At 40.9% G+C, this 14,177-nt stretch overlaps 1 protein-coding gene across 2 annotated transcripts; it reads left to right on the forward strand.

Annotated features, from left to right (window-relative positions):
• The first annotated feature begins 284 nt into the window (after positions 1-284).
• Positions 285-10,672, forward strand: LOC144044979 (guanine nucleotide-binding protein G(o) subunit alpha-like). Of its 2 annotated transcripts, XM_077559725.1 has the most exons (10): positions 285-434; positions 844-979; positions 1,095-1,186; positions 1,373-1,465; positions 1,646-1,806; positions 4,390-4,518; positions 5,537-5,666; positions 5,743-5,814; positions 8,727-8,814; positions 10,415-10,672. In XM_077559725.1, exons 1-10 carry the CDS (start codon positions 396-398, stop codon positions 10,600-10,602), a joined length of 1,128 nt encoding a protein of 375 aa, XP_077415851.1. In that variant the 5' UTR covers positions 285-395; the 3' UTR covers positions 10,603-10,672. The 2 variants fall into 2 exon arrangements, with proteins under 2 accessions (XP_077415851.1, XP_077415852.1); XM_077559726.1 differs by lacking the exon at positions 4,390-4,518.
• Positions 10,673-14,177: the final 3,505 nt, after the last annotated feature.

The raw sequence follows: 14,177 nt of genomic DNA on the forward strand, positions 1-14,177 counted from the left end.
AAAACTTCAGTGATCAACTTTTAAAAAATATATCATTTAAAAAAATTTTTTATAATGTTACACAGCAGGCTCCGGTACATGCACACATGTCTGAGTTTGAATACTGTAAATATGAATATATATAGTAATAAAAAAAAATCAACTTAGATCAGTCAAAACAGTTAAATTAAAACATAACATAGCCTATATAAATAAAATCAAATTTTAGTGGCTTGTTTTTGCAACATAACAATCAGTTACCGTCTCGCACACCTGCCTCTATTTAAACCTAAGTACGTGTTACGTCATCGGTACGAGACCAAAACCTACATCCTGGGACTGCGTTGTGGTTTTTAAATCGATAAATTAATGGTTGAACGGAACGACGGCCGGGGCACTCGAAGCCAGTGAAAGCCATGTTTTGCTGTGCGAATATACTGCCAGCTCCGTTGCAGGTACCCAATTTCGTCAATTACGTCGCTATTTATTTATTTATTTATTTATTTTTGTTTGTTTTTTACTTTCAATCTATTTCGGAGCAACAAAATGGCTGCCAAGACTTCATCAAAAACCACTTAATTCACTCCAGTATGGCAACGTCAACTTAATTGACATCAAATTAATCACTATAACTCCAATACACAATGACCAAAACTCCAAGTACAAATTAAGTCATTCGACTCCAAGCAGACATTGATTATACCACTCATATAAAATTCGAGTTAAATGATTCAAAGTAACTACGAAAGTTGACATTTTATAAGTTTAGTAGCAGAAATATGACCTCTGTTTGCAGTACCAAATTACTTCATTACTAGACAGCACTCATCCGTGTTATAAAAAAACAAATTAATGGCTCCTCAGATGTGCATGGAAATGTGTCTTCACCAAGATGTCACTGGGGAAGGCAAAAAGGCCAAACTGCGGAGCTCCAAAATAGAGCAACACCTCTCTGAGCAGGCCCGGAATGAGAAGAACGTGGTCAAAATCCTCATGCTGGGTAAGCCTGAAGGAGTGATGTTTGTTGAAATGTCGAAACTGGATTATTATTATTATTGTTGTTGTTGTTGTTTTTTTTTATTTAAAGAGAGAGAGTGTGCTTACTTGTGTTTTAGGAGCTGCAGAGAGTGGAAAGAGCACTCTGATTAAGCAGATCAAGATCATTCACAGTCATGGCTTCTCCAAACAAGAACTCATCAGCTTTAAGGTGTGTCTGTTTCATTGACATCAAGGGGCCACATGTAGCCTACTTTGACTATCAAATGGGCTGGATAAGAAAAATCAAAAGCATAAGATTTATAAGAAGTTTGTATTTTCTGGGGTGTGAGGGTCAATTTGTGGTTTCTTTTTCTTTTTTTCTTCTTTAAAATGCTATCCTTCTGCACTGTGGAAGCCTGCAATTATGGACAACCTCCTCAATTCCATGAAGTTTGTCCTTCGAGGAATGGGGATGCTGAGGATAAACCTGGCGAGCAAGAAGAACAAGGTGTGGACTTTGATGTACTTTGTTAAATGAAACAAAATGGACTCTTCAAAGTTGAATGGGTTTTTGCTTGCATTGCCCTTCTTTAAACACCAGATGTCAGCCTTTTATCTGGTGTATCTTCCGATCTGCTCACCCATCAGAAATAAGCAAACTCCTCTTGAACTGCTTCTTTCGCTTCAGATTCACGCCCGTGCCATCCTGTCACATTGCGAGTGTTTGGGTGACGACCAGGAGCTGCTTCCCTTTGTGGCTCATGCTTTCTGTGCGCTTTGGGCCGACCAGGGGGTGAGAGCGGCTGCAGCCAGAGGTTACGAGTTTGAGCTCAATGACTCTGCCCTCTAGTGAGTACAGTGGCTTGGTTCCAATTCATAATCAAATTCAGTTTGAAGGCATACATGACACACAGGAGCCCCAGTATAGAACTTTTATATATTGCAACAAATATTCATTTGTATATCATTAGCTCAATATCACAATTGTCCAAGTCATTTTTACCATACTAACAATAATAAATAAATCCACAAAGGATGATGTGATGCAACTGGACTTTCCAAAAACGTTCAAAAAAAGACTTGTGCAATTATGCTATTAGGCTAACGATATGTGAAAGCATGAGAAAATCCCACGTTCATTTCATGTGATCCCTCCTTTATACTCAATCCACATGAGAAGAAACAAGGATGTGATGTGCCATTTTCATTGCGGTATCTTGATAAGTTTGGAATTGGGATGTTGTTTTGTGGAAAACACTACTTCACCTTTATATTTTATGCAGGATTGTGAGTGGTCGGCGGCAACAATGAATACACAGAGACTTGATATGCTTTGCTAGAATAACCGTGTCTTTTATTCCCCGCAAACAGCAATCAACATTTATACTGTGCTAGGATAATCATACATTTTATCCCCCGCAAACAGTAATCAACACCTGCGCTATGCTAGAATGATTATCCCTTTCATTCCCCGCAAACCGCAACAGTCACAACTTGATTTGCTAGAATTTACCTTTCATTCCCCGCAAACAGAAATACTCACAACTTGCTTTGCTAGAATTATTGTACCTTTTATTCCCGCAAACAGCAATCAATACACTACAACGTTAAGCAGCATAATATGATGATCATCAGCGCTTACCTTGACACTAGACCGGAGAGCCTACGGTCCGGGTAGAACGAGCTGCAAAACGGCTGGGCAATCGTACGTGTTCCGCAGCTGACTCTGTCGGGACCGCGTGCCGCTCCGTCTTTTATTCATTAGCGTGGGAAACCGGGCTAGCAAAGCCCTTTCTCAGACACTTTTGAAAACATGTTTTGCAAAGCAGGGAAGGCTGTAGTATAAACAAGGAAGAGTTCCCAGGCTGATCCCGCCCTTTATTTACAAATTGTTGGGCACCTGGATTCGTACAACAGTTCAAGACAACAACATATCCTTATATAAGAGGTTTCATGAGGACATATCAAACCATCCTTTTTCACAGTTCTTAGCCCCACAGGGGGCTTCACGTTGAAGACTGTCGTGACAACCTTGGGTGAGAGCTGAGCATGTACCTCATTGTGACTCCTGCCTGTTGCGTAACGGGAAGATGGTTTACCATGGAGTTCCATTACTATGGCGGCAATGTAACCTGAATTATTTCCTAAATCATGACATATTGTAGTGTATTAATAATGTACGCTAATTCATTATTGCAGTAAATATTTGCATCATAATCACTTGATAGACATTAGTTACAAAAATAAAATGGTATGACAATAACCAAGCATGCCTCATGCCAAGAACCCGTATGCTCACCTCTTTTCTGAAGCTGAGCTGTCATTGGTCGCTGCCTGAGCAACATTGAGCCTGAGCAACAAATTCAGTCGACACGGCTGAATTTTGCTACTTAACTCGTATTCCACTAATGCAATATTAACCAGAATACCCTATTTAGACCAGTGGGGCTGCATAGAACATATTATAAATGTTTTGGGTTGACTTCCCCTTTAAAAATTTGATGCAGCTTTTGGTTAAAGCTTATCTGCGCAACCAATAACACTTCAGCTCTGCTTCTCTTTTGACTTTAAAGTGACAGTGGTTTCTAAAAAGTAAATGGTGGATCTTCGCCCAGGTAGCTGCCAACTCCTTTGGTGGATGGATATATTCTTGTCGGTGCGGTAGAGCATTTAAATGACTAAGTCTGTGAAAAAATCCGTCACAGGCCATACAAGCAATTAACTCATTCACTGCCATTGACGCCTAATTTTTTAATAATCTTTTGTTTTGTTTTTTAATCGTGAGTTAACGAGTGAAGTCACGCAATTAGTTACAATTAATTTTAATCACCTGACGCCCCTAATTTTTAATAATCTTTTCTTCTTCTCCTTTAAAAAAAAAAAAATATATTTTTAAAAAAGATTATAAAAAATTAGGGGCATTAGGCGATTAGTATTTGTAATCGTAATTAATCGCATGACTTCACTAGTTAACTCACGATTAATCACAAATTTTATATCTGTTCTAAATGTACAATAAAAAAAATCTAGGTTTTCATACTCTTGTTAACAAAAGTGGGAAAAAGTGTTAAACTAATAGAAAGTTAAAATGAATTTTTGACGTTTATAGCCGTCAATGGCAGTTAATTAAAAAGAAAAAGAAAAGATTAAAAATTTGGAGCATCAGGCGATTTAAAATTTTAATCGTAATTAATCGCATAACTTTAATAGTTAACTCACGATTAATCACAAGTGTTGTATCTGTTCTAAATGTACAATAAAAAAAATTCTAGGTTTTCATACTCTTAACAAAAGTGGGGGAAAAAATGTTAAACTAATAGAATAGTACAAATTTATTTTTTACGTCTATAGCCGTCATTGGCAGAGAATGAGTTAATAAGTCTTCATATTCCTTTCTTTAAAAAAAAATTGTTTGATGCTTCCCCTCTTGAGTTTCTTTGAGAACATGAGTCGAATCATCGCCCCCAATTACGCCCCCACTGAGCAAGATGTTCTCCGCGTGAGAGTGAGGACCAGCGGAATCATCGAGACACAGTTCCAAGCTCATGATAGAATATTCCGGTAAGACCCATGGAATGTAAACCACTTCATTGGTGATATGCAAACAATTGCCAGCAATTTGAACGTGACGTTATGATCGTAATTTTTCCTTATTGCACATGGTGATATTATTGAAACATTTGGAGATATTTGCATCTCATTTCATCCCTCTATCCTTTATTCTATAACACTTTTCCCCGTTAGGGATGAGGGTGACTGTGTGAGCAGCCAATCACAGGGCGCATATTGGACAACCATTCACTCACTTTCATTCCTATTAACAAATTAAATTCTTCAATTGGAACTTGAATGTGGACGAAACGTATAATAAACTCGTCATAATTAGTTGCAGAAAAATGCTTCATGTGTGTGCATGAACAATCATGCTCACGCGGGAAAGACTCTAAAGTTTCCTTAACACCAAGATGAACTGAACCAACCTTATTGTTCAGTTTGTCTCACTTTAATACACATTTACTCTCAATTTCCCCCCACGTACTTTGCGGTGTATCAAAAACGATGAACTGTGCGTTCTTCTGACTGACTGGTCCTTCTTTGTCTGCTGCTGTCACATGTCATCGTCCAGACTCATGATTGTTTCCACGGCTTGTTGGAAGTGACGCTCGACCTCGGCGGATAAACGCGGCGGTGCAATCACAGACACACCTGGAGACGCTCTGACCTTAACGGCAACTCATTACCTGTGTCACCAAGTCCCGTGGTGCCGCTAAATGCCACATCATATTTTGAAATGATTTTCCTTTGGCCCTACTTCGCTATCGATTACGCAGCCACATTGCCAGAGAAGAGCAAGTTTTTCCTTTTAGTGGATGACACCGGCAAGACAAATGCAAGCAGCGTAAGGGAAGTTCACCGGGCTGGTAAAGTTGGTGCCAACTTCAGTCAGTCAGTCAGTCCCGCTTCACCTGAATGGGCAACATCTTTGACGCTGTTTTTTCTAAAGTCAAATTAGGCCAGGTTTTCTAGTTCCAGTACCAAATTGAGGTCTGTATGGGCTCATGATGATTCTTGTTGACAGCTTGTACGACGTCGGCGTCCAGCGGAGCGACCGAAGGAAATGGCTCCGTTGTTTTGATGGCATCCAGGTATTGCTGTTTGTTGTGGCCCTGAGCAGCTACGATCTGTCGCTCCCTAAAGACACAACCGTGGTATGTTCTGACATGATGTGAATGTTGCCGACTGACCAAATGTGTAATCCTCACCGTCCATGCCTGGAAACTCTAGAATCCACTGCAGGAAAGTTGTGGACTTTTCACATCAATCTGCACCAACGCGATCTTCAAGCTCACCTCAGTGGTAGGTAGCAGCAGACTTTGGGCATGAGGTGGGGTGCATCTTTGACTGCTTGCCAGTCAAACGCTGGGTACACATAGACGACCGTTCGTATTCATTAACGTGTAGTCATCAGTGAAATTAACGAATTGTATCACTCACTCAAACTCGTTCCTTTGGTATTGCAAAGTCCAACTCAGTTTCTATAGCATCACCCTCTTCTTCCGTCCAGACACGCAAAATGTTTGTTACAATATGTTCCATGCGGCCCCACTAGTCTAAACGTTATTCCGATTAATATTGCGTTTATGGAATTAAGCAGAAAAACAGTCCATCTCATGTCGTGGCCTGTTTTGCCACTTTTGGTTCACTGAAAATGACATCACAGTGCCTAAGGGCTCAGTTTGAGAATGTCACATGACCAAACCCAGAAAATAGGTGAGCCGTGACAGTAGTTACCTGAGCCCTTAGGCACTGTATAGTTATTTTCAGTCGACAGGAAGTGGCAAAATGGCCACCCTCTGATATGAACACAAAAATGGGTGGACTTTTCTAACCTTGCTCTCGCAAGATGTATTCTCGCGGTATTTGTGAGTTGTGAACTCCAGACAATAAATCTTGTACCGCTCCCATGGATTTCCACCGATATGAACCACTGGTGGTTTTGGACCAATCACACAGCGACATTGTATTTGGAGACGGGATATGTGGCTGTGATGAAAACAAGATGCGCCGAAGCCGCGGGAAGAAACAAACCAAACATGGCGACACTGGTGGACGAATGCGTCGACGCTGCAATTATTCTGTTGTATCCGCATATCAACAATGCAAAACCGACAACATAAACTCAACGCCACAATATCAGCTAGTCACAACAGTCGCATGTCGGCGACGGGACGACATTTTCATCCTTTGCCATGATTGCTCGAAACAAGAATTAGGTAGATGTGCACACGATTCTAATTCGTCCAATCAGCTTGAAGTGTTGTACAACATGCCCCGCCTTTCCCAAGCAAATCAACGCGGAGCGGTCCCAGACTGATAATTGTGGAGAACTCCCTCGAGTGAAGCACAAATCAATCTGGCTATTGCCAGGTTAGGACTTTTCTGCTTAATTTATATTCCAGAAATACAATATTAATCAGATCATTGTTTTTACACTTGTGGGAGGTTATAGAACATTAATTCAAAGATTTTTGTTTTATTTGACTTATCCTTGAATTTTTTAATTTTAACTTTTGGGGTGGTCCACTTTCGAGGTTCCTCTGGTGCGCCGTTGTCAGACACTCAACAGTGTCTTGTTAGCTTCTCATTTGTGACATGATTGGTTTTGATGTGGCTCATTGCAAAGTGGGGCAAGTGATTTGCAATGTGTAGTTTGGCTCACAATTGTTGCATATAACCTTTGTCTAGACTATTTGAGTCATTCTCTTTGCTGCATGTTTATTTGAGGCAAGTGCCACCATGCATCCTTCTCAAGTGATTGTGTTTTTTTTTTTTTCTCCGTCATGTTTTTTTCTTTTCTTTTCTTAGCGGCATAGGGTTGTAACCTTAAGTGTGAAACGGTGAAAGTAAAACCGTTCATTCTAAATTTTAACATGCAATTGGAAGGTGTTTGCCAAGTGATACTGTGACCACGTGGCGTTTTTATAGTTATTGGTGGAGTCTATAGACGTAAATAATAGAAATAAAATTGAATGACTTGTATTGCTCATATTGTACTGTACAGCCAGGATTTAGTTGTATATCACAAACCATTTCCTGTTATACAGTATTATCTCTATGAACTTAATACCAAAATTACAGACTTAAAGGGACATTAATGTGAAAAGTCGAGGTGGTGTTTTGCTCCATTGGTTCCTCTGAGGAAAATCTAGGTCATTCTGCCCTCCAAGCACAAAACCCCTTCCGATCCGAGAAAACGAGCGGGTGCTCACGCTGACGTCATCAGGTGCGGACCCACCAGCACCACCTATACGGACTAAACACACTTTCTCTGAGAGCACCATGCTCGAAGGATAGTGACGAAAATAACCTTTATCAGTAAACACACTATCCAAATGAATTCAAAGCAATCAATTATCTTTCACATTTGCAATGAATGCCAAAGTGCAATGACAATTGGCCGTCTTGAATTTCCAGAAAGGTTCCGACGCGTAGTGGCTGACTCTTGTGTAAACTACAAGTAAAATTTCTGCGCCACCGAAGTTAACTGAACAAATAGTGTAGTGGTTGGTGCGCTCGCCTTGTAAACAAAAGGTACTGGGTTCGTTTATCACATGTTTTTTTTTCTCTCTTTCTCTCCTCCTCCACTACAATTTCTTGCGGCAAGGAGCCGTTTTGTTTCAAATTTTTATTGAAGAATCAAACATCCATCCAATGTCCACATTTAAAGAAGACACTGTTGTACTGCAAGGGCTGACCGTGAACGCAGCTCTCCAGAGTTTTGTGGCCTGTATGCACAGCAGCCGGCTCGGAGAAGAGGGGCGCGGCAACCACACGGGTTTTACTGAATCGGGCGTTTTGCTTGTTAGAAGAATAGCCAACAAAATACCTAATAATATTTCATGAAAAATTACATCGCTATGGTGTCAAAGGTCAGATTTAATCATTTATATGCCTATAGTTAACTGTTGAAGGGCTTAAAATACCGTGATATCGTACCTTTTAATATTTTTTTGCAAGCAATTACTCTGATTGCATGCGAATGTTTACAAATAAGAAACGTATAAAAAAAATTATACTGTTACTTTCTCAATATTCCACTGCTTTGTTGCCTAAATGTGCTGTTGTAGAACTATAAGAAGGTAAAGAAGAAATAAAGGTGTTACATTAACTGTGTTTGTGTTCTGGCAACAATAGTGATTATATTGTGCTGCATTATTGTACGAAGAAATTTTATTTGAGTTTAACCCTTTCCACTGTTATTCTTCCAGATTTTGTTCATGAACAAAGCTGATCTTTTCCAAGAGAAGATACTCCACTCTGGAAGACACCTGAGATTCTACATTTCCACTTTTCAAGGTACCGGATTTTGCAGACATTTATATTCAATCATGGTATATACAGGAGGGTCCGTCGGGAAGTCGAATCTCGGATTCAGGAGGAGCAGTGTGGTTTTCGTCCCGGCCGTGGAACAGTGGACCAGCTCTACACCCTCGGCAGGGTCCTCGAGGGTGCATGGGAGTTCGCCCAACTAGTCCACATGTGCTTTGTGGACTTGGAGAAGGCATTTGACCGTGTCCCTCGGGTGGTGCTGTGGGAGTACTGGGTACAGAACCCCCTGATACGGACTGTTCGGTCCCTGTACGACCGATGTCAGAGTTTGGTCCGCATTGCTGGCAGTAAGTCAAATTTGTTTCCAGTGAGGGTTGGACTCCGCCAAGGTTGCCCTTTGTCACTGATTCTGTTCATAACTTTTATGGACAGAATTTCTAGGCGCAGCCGAGGCGTTGAGGGGGTCGGGTTTGGCGTCCTCAACATTGCATCGCTGCTTTTTGCAGATGATGTGGTGCTGTTGGCTTCTTCAAGCCGTGATCTCCAACTCTCACTGGAGCGATTCGCGGCCGAGTGTGAGGCGGTTGGGATGAAAATCAGCACCTCCAAATCCGAGACCATGGTCCTCAGTCGGAAAAGGGTGGAGTGCTCTCTCCGGGTCCGGGATGAGATCCTGCCCCAAGTGGAGGAGTTCAAGTATCTTGGGGTCTTGTTCAGTAAGGGTAGGTTGGAGCGGGAGATCGACAGGCGGATCGGTGCAGCGTCTGCAGTGATGCGGACGCTGTATCGGTCCCTTGTGGTGAAGAAGGAGCTGAGCTGAAAGGCAAAGCTCCCGATTTACCGGTCGATCTACGTTCCTACCCTCACCTATGGCCACGAGTTGTGGGTCGTAACCGAAAGAACAAGATCCCGGATACAAGCGGGTATCCGGGCTCTCCCTTAGAGAGAGGGTGAGAAGCTCGGTTATCCGGGAGGGACTCCATGTTCAGCCGCTACTCCTTCGTGTTGAGAGGAACGAGTTGAGGTGGCTCGGACATCTGGTTCAGATGCCTCCTGGACGCCTCCCTGGAGAGGTGTTCCGGGCATGAGGCCCCAGGGGACGACCCAGGACACGCTGGAGAGACTATGTCCTTCGGCTGGCCTGGGAACGCCTTGGGATCTCGTCTGAGGAGCTTGCTGAAGTGGCTTGGGAGAGGGAAGTCTGGGCTGTAGCTGGCTGTTGGGTAACATCCCAATTATGATTTTTGATATATATTTTTTTGATACTGTTGTCAAAACAATGGCAAACATTCAGGGCCAGTGTCCACCCTAAAACGGGTTTGAAGTAACATTTTGACATTGACTGATAGTTTCACCCCGCAGCACCCAGCTGGAAAATGAATGGCACTAGCTTGATTCAACCATATTTCCTGTGTGTAATGTTGTCATTTTCTTCTTATCATCCATTGAGTCTTCTAATTTTGCCAAAGAAAGTGGTATAAAGTCCACACAGCCCTGTTCAAACGCCAGGTTTTTGTAATATTAAAAAAATTTGACCAAGGAAAAAAGCCCCAAACTATATTGCTGTTGGTTTCATGCCATATTTGTTGACTTTGTGCGGTTCTACCGCATCTCGGCCTCCCTCCAGGAGCAGATGCAGATGTGGACGCTGCAGCTCGCCACATCACCGCCATGTTCTCCACATGCGGTGGTGACGATCGGCTCATCTTCCACCACTTCACGACGGCCACAGACACCACCAATGTCCGGGTGGTCCTCCAGGTTGCCGTGGAGCAGATTTTGGAGCAGAACCTTGCAACAGCTCAGCTCCTCTAACAGTATTTTAAATATCACTTAATTAGGCTACACATGTTTTAAATCATTTTTAATAAAAATCTATTTATGATGTTGGGGCATTTGTTCCCCCATACACCAAAAACTTCAAAAGTCATTGTGAATGGCATCAGCAAATCTCTAGACTTCAGCTCAGTGTGCATCTAGAGCAGGATTTCACCCTCGACTCTCCACTTTTATTGGGTTGCAGATTTAGAAAATATTATGAATCATTACAATGTTTCTTGACAGGGCTTATTGATTCATGTTTGTTGCAATACACGTGTTGCTATCCTTAATTTGAGCATGTACACATGATTTCAGTACGTTTGATTCCTGCCGGTGGAACTTAATTACTCATTTTAATATAAATACAAACCCAATTCCAATAAAGTTTGGAAGTTGTCTTAAGCATAAATTAAAACAGAATACAATGATTTGCAACGTTCAACCCATATTCAATTTGAACTTTTTAGCAAATAGTCATTACCTTTAGAATTTAATGGCTGGGACGGATGGGTGGCAAAAAAAAGTGGAAGAATGCTCATCAAAACCTGTTTAGAGCATCCCACGGATGAACAGGCTAATTGGGAACAGGTGGGTATAATGATTGGTTATAAAAGTAGCTTCCCTGAATTGCATTCACAAGCAAAGATGGGGTGAAAGTCACCTGTTTGTGAACAAGTGCGTGAGAAAAGAGTCGCACGGTTTAAGGACAATGCTCAATGTACAATTGCAAGGAATTTAGACATTTCATCATCTACTTTCCATAATATCAAAAGGTTCCGAGAATCTGGAGAAGTCATTGCATGTAAGTGACAAGGCCGAAAACCAACATTGAATGCCCATGACTTCCAATCCCTCAGGCGGCACTGCATCAAAAACCGACATCAAAAATTACCACGTGGGCTCAGGGACATTTCAGAAAACCAATGTCAGTAAATACAGTCCGATGCTACATTCGTAAGTGCTACTTCAAAGTCTACTATGCAAAGCAAAAACTATTTATCAACAACAGCCAGAAATGCCGCCGGCTTCTCTGGGCCCAAGTTCATCTAAGATGGACTGATGCAAAATGAAAAAGTGTTCTGTGGTCTGATGAGTCCACATTTCAAATTGTTTCCTCCGGGCCAAAAGAGGAAAATAACCTTACGGACTGTTGTGGACGCAAAGTTCAAAAGCCAGCATCTGTGGTATGTATGGGGCTGTGTGCCAATGGCATGGCTAACTTGCACGTCTGTGAAGGCACCATTAATGTTGAAAGGTACATACAGGTTTTAGAGAAAAATATATGCTGCCATCCAAGTAACGTCTTTTTCATGGATGCATACGCTTATTTCAGCAAGACTATGCCGAACCACATTCTGCGTGTGTTTCAACAGCGTGGCTTCGTTGGAAAAGAGTGCGGGTATTAGACTGCCTGCAGTCCAGATCTGTCACCCCTTGAAAATGTGTGCCAGCACATTATGATGGGTAAAATATGACAATGGAGACCCCGGACTGTTGAACAGTTGAAGCTGTAAATCTAGCAAGATAGGAACAAATTTCACCTACAAAGCTTTAACTATTAGTTTCAACAGTTCCCAACCGTTTATTGAATGTTAAACGAAAGGTGATGTAACGCAGTGGTAAACATTAGACTGTCTCAGCTCTTTAACTCACCCATCAAAATTTGGTGGGCAGGTCCTAACACCTGATTGGTCACTCTGCTCACCAAGTCCAGGCAAATCCATTTCAGAATAATGAATTGATGCAGAGTGAGTAGCTAGTAAACACAATTTGATAGGCTGGGTGGCGCTATTGACCTCAATAGGTGCGTTACCGTTATACTCAGATTTACGCTCTCGTGAGGTGCTTTTTGAGACGTGTTGAAATGGAAGTCACTTTTTTTTCGCATTTCCTGTAGTCATGTGACCCCGCCCGATAAAAGGAAGAAAAGGAAGTAGGAAGTACAGAGCCAGCCACTCGCTTTTGTGTCGGAATTGCTTCCTGAGGGGACAAGTCTTATTGAGCCAATGCTGCCAAGGCTCAATGCACGCATACTATTTATTCTCGTGACGTTCATGAGGAGCCGTTAGCGTGACATGACCGCCAACAAGAACTGCGAGATCTCGCGAGAGTCGAGGCGGAGCATTACAAAAACTACGCCTCAGAAGCAAATCATTCTTCAATGGAAACACCTACAAGTCAAAACTGTACTTTAGCAAAATAGTAGAAATATCACTTTTATTTTGATGTTGGTTTTTCAAAATAACAAGCCTCGATCACTCTGTATCAGCAAAAAAATCCATCACCGTAGCCGCCATGTTTCTAACCTCTTCAGGCCGAAGCAGTCGATTAGACAAGATTTGAGTGATTCAGCCCCGCCCACTAACTTTGACGGGCGAGTTTGACAGATAAAATAAATTCATGAAACGCTGCAACATAGGAACATAAATAAATAATTATATATATATATATATATATATATATATATATATATATATATATATATATATATAGGTAATTTAATTAATGACACATTTATTTAATTATTGGTTTATTTAATTAATAAATGACACATTTAATTATTTCATGACACATTTATTTATCTATTGGTGTATTCATTTATTTCATTTTGGCACTTTTGGTCCTCCATAGGTCTTTGAGTGTGTTCGTTGTTCAATTAAATCTAGGTTGAGCATGATTTGTGAATCATTGTATTCTGTTTCGCATCCCAACTTTGTTAGAGCTGGGTTTGTATTTTTAGTTATGACTACTACTGTTAGTATGGGTTCATGCTTGACTATGATGAAGCAATACAAATTTGTATTAGTGCAAATTTTAGCTACATTGTATAATGTATGTTTTTTTTAAAAATAAACAAACACTAGGGGTGTGAATTGCCTAGTACCTGGCAATTCGTATCACGATTCATGGGTCACGATTCGATTCAATACCGATTAATCCCGATACGAATCTAAAAATTGATTATTGAGATTTAGTTTTTTTTTTACTCTAATTTAGAAAATACTAATCAGTAAACTTGTACACTGTAAGATTTGTATGAAAATGTATTTATTTATCTGAAAATTCAGGCTTATAACTGAGCCACTGCATTTAGCAGACAAGTTGCAGTCTGTTTCATATTTGAACAGCACGGAAATAAAATTGTAAGACTTAATGTTCCATTAATATAACATTCTTCCATTCTATATGTGTGAATCCTAACCTAAAGACGTTTTGTTGAATATCCCCATAAAAATTCATGTTTAAAAATCGATTCGACCGCATATCGAATCGATTTGAGAATTGCGCACTGTAATATCGCAATATATTGCCGAATCAATTTTTTTCTAACACCCCTAACAAACACTATGTACAACCTAAACAAAGCTTATCTGTTGAACAACATTAAAATACAGTACATTGGTGCCTTGACACACAAGCGATGCAACTTTTCAAGATATGAGCCCACATTTAGACTTGTTTTTTGCGAGCGAGATCTCACTTTTTTGTTTGTTGCTTGAGAGCAAACTTAAATGTGAATGTCGTATGGTAGCCATGAACCCAATTCAACTCACTTCACAATAAGCAGC

This window comes from Vanacampus margaritifer, chromosome 2 (assembly GCF_051991255.1).
Source record: "Vanacampus margaritifer isolate UIUO_Vmar chromosome 2, RoL_Vmar_1.0, whole genome shotgun sequence".
In the NCBI taxonomy this organism is placed as follows: Eukaryota; Metazoa; Chordata; class Actinopteri; order Syngnathiformes; family Syngnathidae; genus Vanacampus; species Vanacampus margaritifer.